This window comes from Fringilla coelebs (genome assembly GCF_963513975.1).
Source record: "Fringilla coelebs genome assembly, chromosome: 7".
NCBI classification, from domain to species: Eukaryota; Metazoa; Chordata; class Aves; order Passeriformes; family Fringillidae; genus Fringilla; species Fringilla coelebs.
This window is the reverse complement of record NC_140035.1, coordinates 16,878,194-16,897,333: the sequence shown is the minus strand read 5'-3', so window position 1 is coordinate 16,897,333 and position 19,140 is coordinate 16,878,194. Positions and strand designations below refer to the sequence as shown.

Here is a 19,140-nt window from a genome sequence, read left to right as displayed (position 1 = left end):
GAGACTTAGATAGATTTATATATCATTCACAAAGCAGTTTTCTTGATAATCTTGAGTGTTAGAAATTTTATTGCTTTGTCTTTTGTATCTTTCCTAAACTAGTTACAGTCTTTAAGGAAAACACCAGGAAAGCAGGAAATGGCATTTAGTCTCAATCTCACACATTTGGGAGAGAAGAACATCCATTATGTTTTGTCTTGCTCAGGAGCTCACACAAGCTCTAGAATTGCAAGTGCCAAAAAAACTTCTATTGGAAAAAAATGCATTCAACTTTATCTTAAGTTAATGTACCCAAAATTTCTTTTAAAAACTTACACTGTATCATTACTCCTGATTTAATTCTCAACTCAGAGACATATCTATTTCATGTAACTTAATTGCAATAAATACTCCCCTATATTTTGGGGGTTTTTTAAGCTAGATTGCCTGCAATTAGCATAGCAGTAGATTAAGTTTGTGAAAGTTAGCACACGCCTCATTCACTTGAGGCAGCATGGCAGGAGCAGAGAACGTGCCAGCTCTAATTAAATCTAACCAAACTACCCTCTTTCTTCCATTTCAATTCTCTTCTTTATTCAAAAATTGATTCTTAAAGCAGCAGATTCCACATAAAAAATATAACTAGAATATTTACTAACTGTGCCAGACATGAGTTTCTTTACTAGTAAATTGAGAAAAACATTTCTGAGGAATTTCTAAACGGAACTGATTATTATGCAATAACTTTCTTGGTAAGCATTTAGCGTTTATTAAATAATTTTCATAACCAATTCATGAAATATTGATACATACCTGCAATTTCTTCTATGGAGTTAGCTCTCATGTCCAAAAGAACTGTGCCATTCAGGATGCAGCTCCTCAGCTCAAACAAGCTATGAAGTGACAGTGTGGCAACGTAGGGCTTGCTCCACCTCTCTCCACCATCCTCTACATCTTCTTCAAACTTCAACCACCTACAATCAACACAAACAATCAATGTTATAACTCCACTGTGCATAAGAAATGAAAAATTAATTACTTCTATGAATGCTGAAAGTACAGACAAATATGTTAAGCATGACTTTAGAGTTCACTTTATTCTTCCTTTTTAGGAAATATTCTTTGGCCTACAATGATATTTCTGTGATAGAATAACAAGTTGTATGAAAAGGAGTCTGGAGAAACCTCAGTAATGTAAAAGGATATAAGAAACTGGCATGAAAGGATCAAGTCTTTTGTTACCATCCTCCAGAGAAGCAGCAAGGAGGACACAGCACAAAAATTTGCTTCCAAAAAGCCGAACCATGAAATTGAATTTGCATATGCAAATGAGATTTTCCAAATACATTTTCAAAACCACATCCAAAGGGACATCAAACACAACTTAACACACTTCTCCCCATCAAATTCAAAGCTATACTTTTAAAGAGAGGTCTACAACAACTCAGGGAAGAAACATGTTAGAAGAAAAAATAAATTTTTTTTCATTTTGCACTTACACTTGAACTCCCTAAGAAGAGGCTGCTCCTGTCTCCTCATATCTCCATTTTTGTGTATGTTTCTTATCTCTTTAGGAGATTTATAAGACCTTGATGCTTGAGTATTCTTAATTATTTCTGTTATTATGAATTATTATTAGTGTTATTATTTATCTTATTAATTTTGTGCTTAGCTTGTTATATCTTTTATGCTGATTCAGAAAAAAAAATTTAAACCATGCTCCATATATTCTAAAAACAATGATCCAAGCATAGAGTTTGACAAAATATCATCAGAAACCTCATACTGTAATTACCTTTTGTTCATGTTAGTCAGTCTTCAACATTGCTTATCTGATTATGCTGCTGCAGTCTGTCCTTGATATTTCCTAATTTAAATCTACTGACCAGTTGTAAACAGATTTTAAAAGAGCAATAAAAGACAAGCATGTTCTTAAAAATGTAAGACAAGTGACTGGACAGAGCCAGGCTTACTATCAGAGCTTGTAGGGACACAGAGAAGTCTAAATCATGAAAACAGATTGAATTAGAATTTATAGTGTCAGACATTAAAGCTTACCCATTGGTACATAAAAATCCACAGGAAACTATTGCTACTGCTCCAAAAATTCTGCCTGCCACTGTGATCATCTATCTGTGCTTCCATGAATTGCAAGAGTACAACTGTGTGGGTTGCACCCCATTTCCTACTCCTGCTGAAACTTAGGTGTTTAAACACATTCTCATACATTGTTACTCAATGAGCCAACAGGCCAGCACATGGAATTAAATCATGTCCAGCTGAGAGCATTCTACATTTGAAATAAATTTCTATTTTGATTTTAATAAGCATATCATAATTTTACCAATTTCATCAAGGGAACATCATTATACTATTTATCACCTTTTGTCTTTTCAGAAATATTTCTGTTATGTCAGATAATTCTTATTTAGCATATAAAATGAGAAACAGTAGCAGCAAACATAAAACAACTCTAATCTTATGCAGTCTTTCAACTCAAAGTGCTCAGTGGTTTTAAAAAACATAATACCATTTGATCAATCCTCTGAACTCATGAGCAAGGCTCCATGACAGAAATGGCTTTGAAATCCAAATTCAGGCATAGATCCCAATTTTCCCATTTTGTACTCCTTTTAGTTTCCCAAAGACAAATTCAAATATATCTACTTTTGCAGTTTAACCCCTCAACTGGTATGACAGATAAAAGCCTTTCTTACTTTCTTGGGAAACACCATCGGCCCCTCCTGAGCTCATGTCCCACACATCCCCTGCGACTGGAGTGCATCTGGAGCTATCTCTGTCCTGTCTGATTGCATGGAAGAGCACTTTCACCCTACAGCTTTCTTTTACTGCTAAGGACTGCCATAGGTCTGTTGAAAAAAAAGTTTAGTTCCTGTGATAGAATGCTTGCTGGAAAATAATATGCCAGAAGAGTTTCAGCAAGGCATGTTACTAGAGGAAAAATATCACTCAGGCTAGGGTGTGTACACACACCTTATGCACGTGTCCCAGCTTCTAACACCATCTCCATCACTTTCTCAGGCATCAATAGAAGAGTGCACATGCCTCATTTTAGACACAGTTACTGCATTTTCTGCACAATATGAAGTGGGTGACTGTATTTTATCTAATTTGCAGTGTGGTATGTCTGCACCAGAGAGATGGAGTATGTACTCACAACAGTTAATAGTTTTAATGTAATATTTCAATCTGTATCAATTTCCACATGAGCTTGTGCCTGCCCACACTGATTTGAAAACCAACCAAAGAACACAAGTGTGTCAGGAGCAAAGCAGGAGTGAGAAACTTATGTTTCTTGTGACCCACTTTATTTGGGAGAAAGTTTTGATCCAGGGAAAATGCATTGTACTTCCTAACTTTCCCTAACCCATTCATTTTCTAGTCACTATTAACAATTTACTTTCTAAACTTTCTAAACACAAATTTATTTTCTTAACTGTGCCTTGAAATATAAGCAAGCTTCAGCACTTTCCTCCTGGCTCCAAGGTTCTTTCTGTTTTCTTCCTTACTACATAATTTCTTCTGCTCCACAAAGATTGTGAAATTCTCAAGATATTTTTGGTTGATACTAGCAGATAAATGAGTCCCAAAAGTCTGGGTAAAACTTGCTACAAATCAGGTGCCACTTTCCACCCATGACACATGAATTGCTTTCCCAACACCTGCAACTTGCAGCTACACTATTTAGGTGTATAAAATAAATCCAGCTGTTCCACTTCAGCACATTTCTCCACAAACTTATACCAGATATTTTTTTTTTTTCCAGAACAGAAACTATGCATCATCTCCATAGAGAATGCACAACTGTACAGCTGGGCCCCATACAAAAACTACAGTGAGAGTGACTATTGATTTTAAAAGGTATGTGTTTCTTCTGGCTTGAAATCAATTGATGGAGAAAAAAAAAAAATATCCCAATATCAGCACAACCAAGCTATTCATTCAATTCTGCTCACTAACCAATCCCATGGATGGGACAGTCTAAATCAGATCCTGGAACAGAAAAGTCCAGTGCACTTTCAATCAAACTGAAAATAGCAAGATACAGATGTAGTTCATCAGAGCCAACCCAAGACTTCAGCCCAGGTGCACCAAGTGCAGAGCCTGGTGAAATGAATGCATACCCACTTGGTGCTATCACTCTCATTAAATGTAATTAATCTCTATCTGAAACTACATCCAAAGCCAAACAGTAAGAGTTACAAATATTTCCAAGTGACATTTTGCACACACATGAAAAACATACATTAAGCCTGTAACAGCAACAAATTCAGGTTGTATCTTCTCCATACCATGCTTTTAGTCAAATCAATAATTTTGAAGTCCTGAATCAACCACAGGTACTGAAAGTAACCCACTGTATTAGTTTCTAAGCACGTGATATTGCATATTAAACAACATCCAATTTCTATTACTCTATTCAAAGGCACTTGGTTCTTTGTGTATGATACCTTTATCTATTTCTAGAGGAGTAATACCTCATAATTTCTTATTATCAGCAAGTTCCCTTATTATAATCCCATTTTTTAATTCAATAATAAATCTATTTACTAAGCTTCATTCTCCAGAAGTTAGCTGTCACTACCTTTCACACTAATAGCATAATCTCTCAGCATGGCCTGCTGCACCTCTTCAAATAGTTCCTGACCTGCTAATAGAATTTTTACACTAGAATGCAGTTTAAGTAATACATTCCCACTGCTGCACCATATCAAATGCTTTCCTTCAAAAAATTTAGATTCGCTTTTTTTTTCTTTGTCAGAAAAACAAAAATAAATTACCTGATTAAAGAGCATTATTAACTTAGTCTGACATGACATACCATTGTATTGCATTTTATCCAATTTTCCACTTATCTCCAAGTCTATAATTTTTCTTTCCTTCAGGCATTGTATGGCTCTAAAGGCTCTATTTGCCCCAGCCATTTTTATCCTCTCTTTAATAATACTGCTGTGTTTGGGTTAGCACAGCACACCTGACAGACTCACAGAGAGACAGGAATTACCCTACCCATTCCCTGCCATTCCCTACATGTTCTTTCACCTTTCTGGGATGGAAACTATTGCACCCTCTTATGTGCACAGAGAAGCACTTTGAGCCTTATCTTCATTTTGAATTTGGTAATTTCCTTGTCATCTTCTCCTTTTCTAACCAGTCACCCCAAGTCAAATGCAGTCTGAAATCTGGAGATCCAAACAGAAAAAGACCATTTATCTTGACCAGTTCTTTCCACACAGCAGCCCCACTCTTCCTTTCTTTCTATCTTACTGCTAAAGCTAATGAAAATTTTACTATCACCTATTATGTCACTCTTGTATTTTCTGAGCTCCAAAAATGTAGATTTCTTGGCTGTTTTTGTCCTGCCTTTTTTACATTAAACATTTTAAATTCTTCATTTCACAAACAACAACTGAGAAGGCTGTACATATAAAGAGATCAACCAAAACAGAAATTTATTTCACCTACTCCTTTTGAATTCTGTCTTCATCAGAACCACTTGCTGACAGAAATTGTTATCATTTTCAGAAACACAATTCTTTTATAATTTGCCAAGGGATTTTTTTTAAGCTGAGCTAAAGAAGTTGCTATTTCCCTGCTTAAAAATAACAGAACACACAGTGACTTTTACTTTTCAATTTCAACAGAAGTTGATACCCCTTCTAGAGAAGTTCTATGTATTCCTAATCAGTATGAGAACATTGCAGACGATTACCTTGATTAGATTTTCTCTCTCTGAATATTAATAAGATTATTTAGGAACATTACTGCCTTCCTTTTGCAGTACAATCCCCATATGAGAATTTTCAAACACATAAAAATCTATATTTAGCATCTGTCTATGCTGCCTATGAACAGATAATGGAAGGGAAGGTCATAGAAAAATTTTTGGCCCTCTGGGAAAGCAGAAATTTGCAGTAAAATTAAAAAGAAAACTACCAGCCATGTTCATGTCAGACAGCCCACATACATAGTTACCCACAAAATCCTTCCAGAAATTTCTTTTGGGCACCATTGAGGAACACCGTCAACAACTGAGAGGGAGAGGAAGAACTAAGGTTTCAAGATGAAAAATAAAGATTGCTGTAAAATGTAAATTCTTAATGAAACTAAGCAAATTATCTCCCATTTAAATGCTCAAGGTAAAAAATACACAATTAAAAGTTCTGTACCGGTATTTTTTTTCACAGCAGAAATGCAATCTAAAAGTCTTTTCCACTAATTTTGCAGAAATAAAATAATCCAAAACTGAATACTCATTCTCAACCTGTTCATGGAGACTTCAAATATGTAAAAGTTTTATTGCTCCAAAAGTAATCTCATTCCTTGCTTTAATCTTTTATAATGGTTCCCCTATCAGTCTCTTGAGGATTCAAACAAAATATGGAGTTTGAAAGGGTCTTTAAATTAGAAGATAAAATATTATTTGAACCAATGATTTTAATTCACATATATGGTATATTTACTTTTTTTTTCCATCAAACTCTGACCTATATTCATAAATCCAAATGAAAATATTTGGCTCTGGGAAACGATGAATGCTATTGTAGTACTAGCAGACTAAGGATTAAAATTATGGGTTTATTTAAGCTTTATATCCAAAATCTGTCCCTGAGCTTGCTACAGCTTTGAAATCATTCCTCAATACACCAGCAACCAATACCTACAGATAATTTTTAAGTTATGAAAATGCTCACCTTGCTGTCTCTCTCCACTCTGCATCCTCTCCTTCACGCCAACAGATCTCATCAAGCTCAGTGAAGAGATCATGAGGAATGTGTTCCTCATCATCATCTTCTGTTCCAAGAATAAACTGCACCCTTTGTGATGGGGTATCTGGAGAAAAAAAAAAAAATCAAGTCCAAACCACCAGTTTTCTTGCCCTGAGAAAACAAATTTTATGAGATTATCCAGATGTTTTCATGCATATCACTTACTGCCACGCAAAAAAAAAAAAAATTACAGTTCTGTTGTAAGAACATCCAATTACACACAAACACATTCAGATTGAGATCTCTTCATTTACTGTAGTTGTCAAGTCCACTTTTCAAAAAACTCATCCAAAGATATGACCTGACATATAGAAATGGTGCATTGAAAGCTGGAATGGTATCTCCCAGAAAAAAAAGAAAAAAAAAGACACACAGAAAGCAGCACAGATAAAGCTGAATAAAGCTGATGAAAGTCTTTTACTCCAGCGTTAGGAAAATCTACTTTACCACTTTGTAAGTCTACATCTGCAGATCTTGCTCAGGTCATAAAGACATAATACTAAATGTGAAATCTTTGCTGTAGGAGAAATAAACCAAATGAAACCTGCCTAAGGTGAATATACAATTGCAGACTTGACCCTTGCTCCTTTGTTAACTCTTTCAACTTGGTTAGGCTGCTTGAAATACACAACTTCTTAATCTGTCCCAGCTTCCTCATTTTATTCTTCCTGTCTTCCCTTTCAATACTGTTACTGATTCGTTTTCTTCATAACCTTTCAGTGCAGACGGCTAAATATATTTTTGAATACATACTATTGGTTTTTTCACTCAAAAAATTCAGAGTGTCTTAAAGTACATGTCTATTTAATGTTCATAACTCAAGTGCTGTATTAAAAAATCCTATATCCTATTTTCTTATTTAAATGCAAATCTCAAATGAACAAACTCTGATGAAGCACAGCCTCTCTAGCAATACATGGCTGCTTTTTCTGCTAATGTATTTTAGATTTCTGAAAGGAACCAAAAGTCCTTTGTGAGAGCTGAGAGAGGCCAGGCTGCCAGTCAACTGAAAAACTGATTATCCAGGAGAACAGCTCAGTGATTCCTTGAACGTTGTCTAAATGAAGTTCAGTTCTATAACATATTTGTAAGACAAGCTACAGTGTTCCATCTAACAGCAAAGAGCATCACTGCACAGGGTCCTAAAGCTCTTTGAATATTGGAAAAAAATGAGATTATAGCACCCATTGAATGCTAATTAAAGAGAAAACACAGCTCTGATCCAAGCAAATTAAATGGGCCACTGACACAGAAAATTAAATTCAGCAATAGAGATACCTTTTTGATAGCAGTACTAAACTTGCTACAGCAATGAAACACAAACAATACATGACAGTTTTCACCTGAGGTCTATTTGCTTTAACAGAAAGCAAATATCTAGTGCAGTAAAGCCTATTTACTCCTTCACAAAGCAAGGAAATTAAACCCAAGGAGAAACACAGGAGAGAAGGAAGAGATGTTTGGATTCATGTACGACAAAGAACCAGAACATGGAACTGCAAGGGATACAGCTAAAGGAATTCCTTTTGGTGAATCACTGAAGAACAGCAAGAAACTCCTCCACTTTACCCTTTCTTTGCTTTCTCTCCTCTCTTACTGCTCAGTCCTCTTTTTGCTTTAAAAATGTTGACTTTTTTCTTTAAATCAGAGACAAGAAAGTACATTCTAGTTAAGAAGTGTGCAACTTCTTAAAACTAATTTCCAGAAGGACAAAATTCAGTGAGATATGAATTTACAATGGATTAGTGCATATGACTACTAATAGAACATGGAAAACAAGCTACTTTGGTAGAGAGCTGGACTGCAGCTAGAATCTGAGAAGAAGCATTGCCAGGAACATCCTGTACTCTTGATGAAATCAGCCCCAGAACTGATTTACAGCAACTGCTACTGTTAAGTAATAAATGAGCAGTGTCTCACAGCAGAGCTGCAGCTCTGTGACAGTTCTGATCCTCATGCAAGTACATGCTTTCAGCGTGGGAGGAAAGCAGAGGATCAGAAACCTCTTGAAGTCAGGTGAGCAGTAACAAGGAATCACCTCACTGCAGTAATTTGCTCTTACTGGGTCTTCTGTGTAACAAGCTACTTGACTGACAACAGTGAATCAGAATCTTTCAGAGAGATCTAACATCATCAGGACCAAGCACTGCCAAGTCCACTACCAAACCACACCCCTAAGCACCACATTTATAGAAATGACGAAACATGCGCTAAATTATCTTCTTCCTTGTTAACAAAGCAGTAAAAAAAGCTGCTAGATTCTGTCTCTTCACTGCTGTGATTTCTATTGATATTTGAAACCTGCAAGTCACAGCTTCATTTCAAACAACAAGCTGAAACTGAAAAAAAGTTATCATTTGCTTGATGATACAATAATTTTATTTCAAGGACAAAACCCTAAAAGACGTAAATAGGAAAATTATAATAAAAATAACAGATCTGTTGGTTCCACTTATAAAACTTAACAGGACTATTCATGAGCAATGCCAGATAGATTTGGCTCATATTCATAGGAGTAATAAATACCAAATATGTCATTAATATGTTATATAGAAAATTAATAATATGTGATTCAAAATCAGTATGGAAAAATACTTCAATTGCTGACTGTCAAACTGTGATAACTTAATCCTCATTGCAGAAGCATAATATTTGCAAACTAGGACACAATGTTTTCTGCAGTCTAGGCAAACACAAATTGGCTTGAATATTATTTTTGTCTATCCCTACTTCAAGTAGCGCAGCCAGAACAAAAAAAAAAAAATCCTTCATACTATTATTGCTACTTCTAAAAACTAATGAGAAATCTAGATTACTCTTTTTAAAAAACTGAGTGAGACTAATCAGTTACAGTGGTATTTCTACCACTGGAATTGTTTTATATCGGAGTTATCAGAAGTAACATGAATTTAAAGTTTCACAATAAGCAGCTGATGACTCTCCCAAGTAACTTGCTCATCACCAATTCAGGAAATCCTCCATGACCAGCTAGAACTGGCTAGAAAGCCTAGTGCACAACAGGAGCTGGAGTACCATCAACAAGCACTCCTACTTGGCTAATGAGCAGTCTCAGTCAGGAAAATGGAAGCAGCTTTGTGATTGCTGTGGCTCCACCAGCCCCTCTGTTTAATCCCTGGGTTTCTCTGGGCTTGTGCTCATTTCATACGTGCAGCACTTGCATCCAAACTACCTCTGACATCTCAAATTCATTGCATGCATGCAAATGAGTATTCACATTTAAAAATCTGGCTAATTCCACTGCTCTAATAAAAGGGTAACAATTGATTCCTGGCGGTTAAGCTATTGTTGTACACACAAATTCAAAGTGGGACTCAGTGCTGCAGAAAGGGAGTGATCCTGTAGAAACCTGATATATTGATCTGAATTATGACACCTTGTACAGGCATCAGCAACCCTAAAACAAATGCAAGATGTGGGCACAGACATACCAAAAGAGCAGATTTGAAAGTTAAGGTTTCTAATAACCTAATTCCCAGAGGGGAACGAAGAGCTGCTCCCTGAAACAAGGCTGAGGGCAGGTAGTGGCAAACAGCATCCCACAGCACCATCCCACCTTGCAAAACACAAGCAGAAAGTCATCATAACTGGCACTTCCCCCTTTTAGAACATCCCCAAGTGGAACCACAACTCTGGGGCAGGCAACTCCCTCTTGCCTGAGGGAATAACGTAAAGTCAAGATTTGGTCTGGGGTAACAAAGGAGGATGACTCTCAGTGCTTTCACATAAATGTGAATGAAATGCTTTCAGCCCAGCAAGCATTCTGTTCCACTACACCAGTCAGAGTAACCCACAGCTCCTCAGGGAGTGCCAGGGTTTCACTGGGACAAACCTCCCTGCTGTCAGGCAGAACTGCACACAATCCAGCAGGTGATGTCACAGGCAGAAATACAGCTTTCAGTACATAGAAAATGTATCTACATTCTGTCCCCTGCTCTTGATAAACTTTAGAAAGAGTGCAAAAACATATTTCTAGTATCACTCCTTGTATTTCTCAGCCTGTCAAGCCTGCATTTAAAGGTAGAATTCGTAGGCAAACACTTCTTACTGGGGTCAGCAGATGAACATGCTAACTATTAAAATGAAACTTTCATTACGGAAATTCACATAAGATAGTAAGCAACATATACAAGATTTAATCCATGCTTTGTGCTCTTGTACATCCACATTAAAATAATATTAAATATGCAAACTATTTTTTAATTACTCACTGCAAAGGACAAAGAGCAGACTGGGAGTCAGCAAGAAAAACACAGCTGACATTAATAACAATCCCTCACAAGCCAAGAAGAAATGGTATGGAAAATTCACAGGAGCAAAGAAAAGAAAGGATCATTTCAGACACAAACATTCATCATCCTCCTGCTTGCACTCACCACAGAAGTGGTGGAAGGGGACTCTCCCCTAACCTCCTTCCTTTGCAGATTGGACCCTGTCCTTGGCTCAGCCATCAGTACAGGTAAGGATCATAAATTCAGTTTTATTAATTAGAAAACTTAGTAAAAGTTTAAATTAAATTTGCATCACTGAAGCCCACATAAAAGAGCAAACAGCCATACAGGACACTTCTGAAAGTCTCCTCACAGACCCTAGAAATCACGCGTCAGGTTGGGAGAAAGTATTCCTTTGGTTATGCTCTGACATTTATCCCTGCAGGTACAATCTGCTTCAGGGAACTATCCCAGCATTTTCTTGACATGAATTATTTCCATCAACCCCGGGCTATGGCAAATAATCATATCTTTTGGATCTGACAATATGGACAATTCCCAAGCTTTAATTATCCTCTTTTTTGCTAGATTCTTAAAACTGCAGTTATGGTACATTATTTTAATCCAGATTTGCAGCAATCTGTGCCACAGCTGCCCAGAGATTTGAACTTCTGAGTTCATTGTTCATCATACACGCCTATAGTTAAGAGTAGGTGAATTCTCTTAACATCCATACTCCTTACAAACTATTAAATTTACCCCCCTAATAGCCCTTCAGCTATTTTACACAAATACATCCAGCTGAGTCTTTTAGATTTACTTTCTTCTGGTCTTCTGACTAACAAAAAGAAGCCCCACTTTGCAACTCACTTTTTTTGCCTGCATTGCCTTCAGAGCCTTTCCTGAGCTGTGTGTGCAGTCCTGTGTCAGGCTCACCTCCAGGGCTGCCTTGCCACGTCCAATATCATGAATTACAAATTTAAGCCTCTTTAAAACTAGGGATTACTAAATCCAGATTTCTTAAAAGAACAAACCAAACCTTCCACAAGCTGCAATAGTGTCTACTCATACATGGACACACATGAGGCTCAATTCCCACAGCTGTGTTCACTTTAACCCTCCACAAAGCCTGTCCTTAAAGACACCCTGTTCAGAGCCAAAGTCTTCCTTTCCCACAGTTCTAAAACAGCTATTAAATATCTTTAACTCATGAGTACCAAAAAGCTGTTTCACTGGCTACAGGCAAAGAACAGACATCAAAAAAGGCACAGAAAACTGTCACTAACATCCACATGCACACAGGCAAGGGCAGCCCCAGCAGGCAAAGGGAAATCTGCGCCAGGCTTTCAGTGCCACCACGACCCACGGCACTGATGGAGCCTCGTGGCCCTGCACTCACAGGGGCTGGCACCCACTGCCCTCACAAGCAGCACCAAGGAGATGCCCCAGGCTAGAAAGAGCCTTTTTTTTTTTACCAAATAAGTCTTAATTTGCATCAATTCCCTAATTTAATTCCCAAGCAGTCATAGTACTTTACCCCACAAGGAAAACTGTGGAGAAGGGGAGCTTAAGGCAGAAATGAAACTGGGGCCCTAATTACAAGAGCAGCATTTCAGCTGAGAACAGTAAACCTCTCCAGTAAAACAAACAGCACTACTGCATTTTTTATTAGAGTGGATAAATTCACTGAATTTCTCCTTCTCTTCAAAAAGAAGAAACTTAAGAGACAAGCTGGGGAAAACCTAGACCAGTGAAATCACTTGGCTTACAATTTTCCTACCCCAAAAACCCTCCCAATGTGCAAACCATCAAATCTGTAAATTGTGCCATTACAGGCACATCATTATTGCAAAATGGAAACACCTTTTACAACCTCATCTCATTAAGAGGCAACAGACAGAGAGCAAGAATCTGGTCTAGGAAAACAAAACCTAAACCTGAGTAACTGATCTGTGCCCCTGAATGACAGGACTCTCTTTCATCCCACTGAGTACACATCCTGCATATTATTTGTCTGATCTGGAGTTATCTCTGAATCTGTACACTGAGAACACTTGGGTTATTTTTTAAAAATGACAGGAGGAGATAAAATAAAAAGCTAATGTGCCAATGTCAGAATGTTCTAAAAAAATCTATTCTCTGCAGAAACCTTCCCAGAAAGAAAGCTTTCCCAGCCAGGAGTCAAAGGGATTACCAGGAAGCTTCCCCCTCCTGTCACTGCACTGACTAGAGGTGCTTTCTACCCATGCTGACACAGAGAAAACACGTAAAGGAATGGTTTTTTACTGGACAGGAACAGGTGGCACCTGTGGCTCTGCATGGGACCTGCAGAGCCCCAGAGCTCGAGGTGCACTGCACATCTCCCTGCAGCAGCCACAGCAGAGCAAGGGCTGCACAGATCAAGTTATAAATCATAGAGTTATAGATTGTGACAAAACATAATGCTTTGTCCCATGCTGGGTTAACTGAGCACTGTGGAGCACTTCATTTCAGGTCTTTACTTGTTCCAGAATCTCTATTATTCAGTGGTTGGATCTTTTGCTTTTATTGTATCTCCTTTCATACTTCACTGCTTCAAAACACTGCTAATTTATTCTCTTGTATCATAAAAATCCTTATGTATTTTTCTGACTTACTTCAAAGCACTGTTTTCCATCAGTTGGTCTCACAGTGCTTATTTTCTCCATCTTTTCTTCTTGCACCTGCTCATCAAAATGTTTTTTTCTTTCCCCTCCTCCCTCACAGCTCCCAAGCATACAGCCTTCTACTATTTGGCAGAAAAGCATTAAAAGGTGTCAATAGAAAGATGGAGCTAAGCATTTCTTCTTGCTCAATTAAATCAGAATGATTTATAAATTAAGGGACTGGTTTGGATGTACTCTCTCAGGTAATACAGTCCCTCATATCGAGTTACACATCAAAAAAAGGAAGTGTACTTGTCTTCCTTCGAGCTTCCTTTGCTTCTGGTTACTGATAGAAACTTGTAGTCATGGGGAAGAACAGCTAAAAAGCTTACAGAGGTTTATTAGGTTCACATTTACTGTGGGAAGTATCTGTTGTCTTCCTCTGTGCAAATAAAACACAGAAAAATCATGCTTATGTTCTCTCTAAAGGCAATGCTTTGCCCCAGACAGCACAGCAAGTTGTCTGAAACTCCTGTAAGGAAAAACCACAGTGAAAGAAGGAGGTGTATAGAGACTACTGTTAACCTCTGTATTATTTTGTCTGCCTGTTCTGTATGTGCTCAACCTCATCACTGTAGCATTTTAAGATTTGCCTTGATTATGCAAATCCCTTTCACTCTTGTCTATAGAATGCCACATTTCTGCCTGGATGGACAAATGTCAAAGCTCAAAATCTGTTTCACTGGCCCAACTTCCAGGAGTCAGATAGACAAAGGGGAAAACCCTCAAAATTTACTATTCAGATAATTATTCAGGGTGAAAAGACTAGATATTTCCAGACTTGTGGTTCTATCTTTGGATTCTTTGAATTGTTATCAACCAAACACTTTGAAGAATATCTTCAGCAGTCTGAATCCAGAAAAGATTTCCATGTTTCTGTCAAGTGACACCACTTACACACACCCTTGAACTGGTAACTATAATACCTTTAAAAGTGAAACTGTGACTTTAAAAACTGCAGATCTCTACTCATTTCTTGAGGTACACCAGAGGAAGAGTGCAGTGAACATCAAGCTACAAATCTACTTCACTACTATCTTTTTTTCATATTACTGCTATTTCACCCTCAGAGATCCTTTGAACATAGGCTGATTTACCTAACACAGAATTATGTTGAACATTGCATTTTACTGTATGCACAAACGTCAAAGACTATTAAGAATAGATTCACCAGTTAATTTCTTTTTGTTTTATTTTTGACATTAAGAAGGACACAAGCCTAGGTCTCCAGAAGTTGAAAGAACAGAGCTAAGTTCTCAGCCAAAATGTGTCACATACTGGCACTTAAATAAAACCAGATGACTCAACAGAAGACACTTTCATAGTTCAAGATATCTCACTTCTTGGCTAATGCAACTTTCAATTGTTTCTTTTTAATCTGACTTTATATGTATATATGCATATTCTTTTTGAAAACTGTTTTAATAATTTATGAACTTTGTTTTTTTCCAAGAAACTGGTTTCAATACAGTATTGGGTCTTTTTGCATTTGAAATCCATTCCAGACAGAACCACCACAGCCAATTTTTTCTTCACTGTTCAGTCTTCAAAACATAACTTGTATCTGCTAAGTTTGAAAAAGTCTTGACTTTGTTTTACTCTCAGTATAATAAACCATTGTGCAAGATTTGAGAATTTCAAGCTCTAACCATCACCACTTAAAAATACTTGCTCAAAAGCTTTCCACATACATAATACAAATTTCTGATTAAAAGAAAGTCTTATAATTACTATTCTGCAACCTGAAATTACACATGGTGCATTCCCTTAATGATTTAAAAACACAGTAGCAGATTGTTTTCTACACATGCTTCCATTATATTTTAAACACTTTCCATAGCCTTGGACATTTCATCACATGCACTTTTTATTTTTGAACAGCATGTAATATTCTCGTGTTTTGAGATAAAGCTTGACTAATTTATTAATGACTACATTCTTCTCTTCTCTGTAATGCTTTCTAACTTAAAATTTTGAGAACTTCAGGGGTTTCATATCAGGTTTGTTTACTGAAAGGTATTTTTCCCTGCTTTTTCCTCATGTCCACACTTAGCAGATCCATGTTACAATGGCACATTTACAGTATCATGCTAGGAAAAAGGTAAACACAACCTAGATCATGGTTTGAATCTGATAAAACACTGCAGCTTCAGTAACATCAACATTATTACAAAACTAATTGTAAAGGACCACGGGTCTTGTATGCTGCATTTTAGGGGCAGATACTCCAGAGCCCACCCTGAGGACAGCTGGTGCCATGAAGCACTTCCCCCCTCAGTGGTGGCTGCAGTCTGTCTTTGTGAGAACACTTAGGAACAGCTCCCACAGTGCTCCTTCAGTGCTGGAAGCTACTGAGCTTTCTCAGGTACTGACTGCCCCTGGCTGCTCCCCTCAGTGGATTTGTCCAAAGGAACCAGCCACCAGCAGAGGTTCTGGTGGATTCTCCAAAACACTGCTGCGAGTAACATCCACGTGATAACAGGACAGATTATCAGCACAATCATGCTGATTTTTATTACTGATTTATTACTTAGAGACCTATCCAAAAATAAAATTTGTCTTACCAAAAGGAGGAGATTCTCTCCCATCTTCTAATCCCGAGTCCCGCTCTCTGTCTCTCTTTCTGTGTTTATGCCCGCGGTGCCGATGGCGTCGGTGACTTTTTCTTCCGCCCAGTGGCACATGAACCCCAATGAACAATGTTCGATGGCCTACAGGTAAAAAAGGTGTCTTTGAGAAAGGAACTGTGTTATAAAAACAATATAAATATTCTTAAAAGCATTAGTGGTATCATTCTTATGATAATTTTGAAGTTATATAATAATGATTATTCTAATGTTAATAGTCATAACAGTATTGATTTGAATAATGATGATTAAGCATCACAGATACACAACCCCTTGATGGAGGAAGAAATTCCAATACTGAAGTCCTTATGATGCAGTGCCAGATTTTTTTTTTCTTCAAATTTGCATCTTTGTTCGTGAACTTTCATTAAAGCCAGACAGGTGTTCTGTTAAATGTCTTCCAAAACAGTACCATAAAGAGACACATGGATCTCTTTGGATTGAACATTTGGTAAAGTTGCTGTTTGCTTTGTGTGTACAAGAACTTTACCAAACTCATTCCTATTTATGAGCCAAACCTTGACAGAATTCTTGTGGGAAATTCACTGAGTAAAAAACAAAGAAGAAAGGAAAAAAAAAAGAAACTGAAAAAACAATAAAACACTATGTAAGCAAAAGCATAAAATCCCTATAGCACTTTACATGCTCACATCATAAATATGTTGCTGGTATCTTAGGGTGCTTTCATTTCTTCTGTTCTATTTTTTAAAATATATAAGAAGGTACATATTGCATGCCTGCTGCCTTCAAGCCTGACGAATTTTATGTTGCTGATCAAGCCCAAAATATTTAGGTCTCTTAGCTATGTGGGCTAACAGGATTAGAGCACAGTAAAGCATTTAGAAAGGGGAGAGCACAGCAGAAATGTGCACTAACCAGAACAAATGGGAAAGGAATCATGACTCACTACAGGAAGGTCTTCTACATTTACTCAGCAGAAAGACATAGCCCAGATTACTCATCTCAAATAACATTATTTTCTCCTTGAAATGAACATAACACAGCTCATGGATATTTGCTGCTTTGCTGTAATCATTCAGCAGTGTCAATCATCTAAAAAAGGTCAAGAACACTAAGCTAAGGTAGCACGTGATCTCTAATCCCATGGAGACTCCAGAGGAGGCAGAAAACACAGCAAGGCAGCATGCATCACAAAACATCAAAGAAATTCAATACTGACAGGAATTCTCTGCAGAGGCAGAGCTAAAAAATCTGGAGAAAAGACTCTGGACACCACACTAGTTATTTCCCTAACACTGATCCATGTAGAGGAGGCTAGAAAGCGCAGGCATCAATTTTTGAGAGACTATTCTTGTAGAGTCAGGTGATCTTCCTAATACAATGCCCACGAGTTGAAAAATATTTATTTATTTATTATATACCTCTTTCTTCTTGCTTATCACATTTAACCCAAGAAATGATTTAAAGAGAACTGCTGCCTTTTGTGTATTTCAAATGCATTGCAGTCAGCAGTGCGTGACACAAGGAAAAATTCATTTCAAAAATACTGAAGCACATGAGTAATGTAGTACTTCACATATCCTTATTCCCCTCCTTGGGTAGAAGAAAAAGCAAAACATTTTGAAAGGAAGGGTTTACTGCTCCTAAGACTTTAGTAATTTCCAGAGGTGCAAATAGATTGCTTTTTAAATTTAGTAACTAAGTACATTCCTGCTGCTTTGTGATAGAAGTGGGCATGCTTCTCCTAGTTTTCTCCCACATCAATGATCAGACTGTACCTGCATCAGGAAATGCTGATTGAGACTCACATTTCAATTAATTTCCAGGGCTGAAAGCAGTACTTGAGTCCAGACTGTTCTTTATTCAGTACACTGAGATACAGTGCCAGAACATTGGTCTGTGTCTCTGAATGCCACAGCAATTTTCCTTATACAGACACAATCAATCAGTTCACACTGAAAAAGAGCCAGAATCTTGGAAACTGAAATAGACATCAGGAAAAAGCAAAGTGGATTTTTACACTTTCTGTGTGAACCTACTGAGACCAGAAGAGTGCTACCTAGGCATAATTTCAATAAACACATGGAGAAAGGTAGATGCTTGTAACAAGGATGAGACAAATACGAGGAAAAGAAACTGACAGGGGAAAAGCAATAGTTCTCTACAGAAAAATCACAGAGCAAAAAGCAAAAAATCTGAGAGTTAAGTAGTTCTGGTTTATTAAAAGATCACAACTGTGAAGCAAAAAGAGACCATCTGGGAACAAAAGAGTAATGAATTCTGAATTGCTGACAAAATGACAATGAATTATAGAAGCAGCAAAACAAAAAGAAAGAGGAAATACAAAAGAAATCCAATTACTGTATTACCTTACTTCAAGTAACCTTTTCATGGTAGGCATTATGAGCTAGAGCCCAGATGTAATGTACGTTTTTCTGTACAAATTGTCCAAGGCATTATCAAACAAGAGTTTCCAGAGAGATCTCTAAAATTGCCAAGACTAGAAGGTCAAACATGGACAGAGCAGGGCAGATCTCAGGAAAACCTGACTAAAATTTCTAACAAGAAAGGGTATCTACAACTGAGTGAACTCAAGATCAAGCAGGATATCCACTATCTAGGCTATCATCCTTTTAGATAATAACTGATCATATATGGGCAGTTCTTTCATTTATCTTTAAGAACTTTTTTGTGTCTTCTTTTATTTACTTCATCAGGATGCCAACTTAAAATGACTGAATATTGCTCAAATATTGTAAAATAATTCTGCTCTACCATACATTTTCGCAGAAATTATTAGATCATAATTTCTCATTGTTTTTGGCAAGGCTACAAAGACACTAAAGTATGGGACATAGTAACAACTGCA

General features: G+C 37.2%; 1 protein-coding gene across 3 annotated transcripts in view; it reads right to left on the bottom strand.

The window, feature by feature from the left end:
• SLC4A10 (solute carrier family 4 member 10) overlaps positions 1-19,140 on the bottom strand; it is a gene marked incomplete at both ends in the record, with an annotated part of 144,247 nt that overhangs the window by 59,496 nt on the left and 65,611 nt on the right. For all 3 annotated transcript variants that reach the window (XM_084209233.1, XM_084209234.1, XM_084209232.1), the window contains 3 exons: positions 793-953; positions 6,696-6,834; positions 16,248-16,394. In XM_084209233.1, coding sequence (XP_084065359.1) covers positions 793-953; positions 6,696-6,834; positions 16,248-16,394 — 447 coding nt within the window. The remainder of the gene's footprint in view (positions 1-792; positions 954-6,695; positions 6,835-16,247; positions 16,395-19,140) is intronic.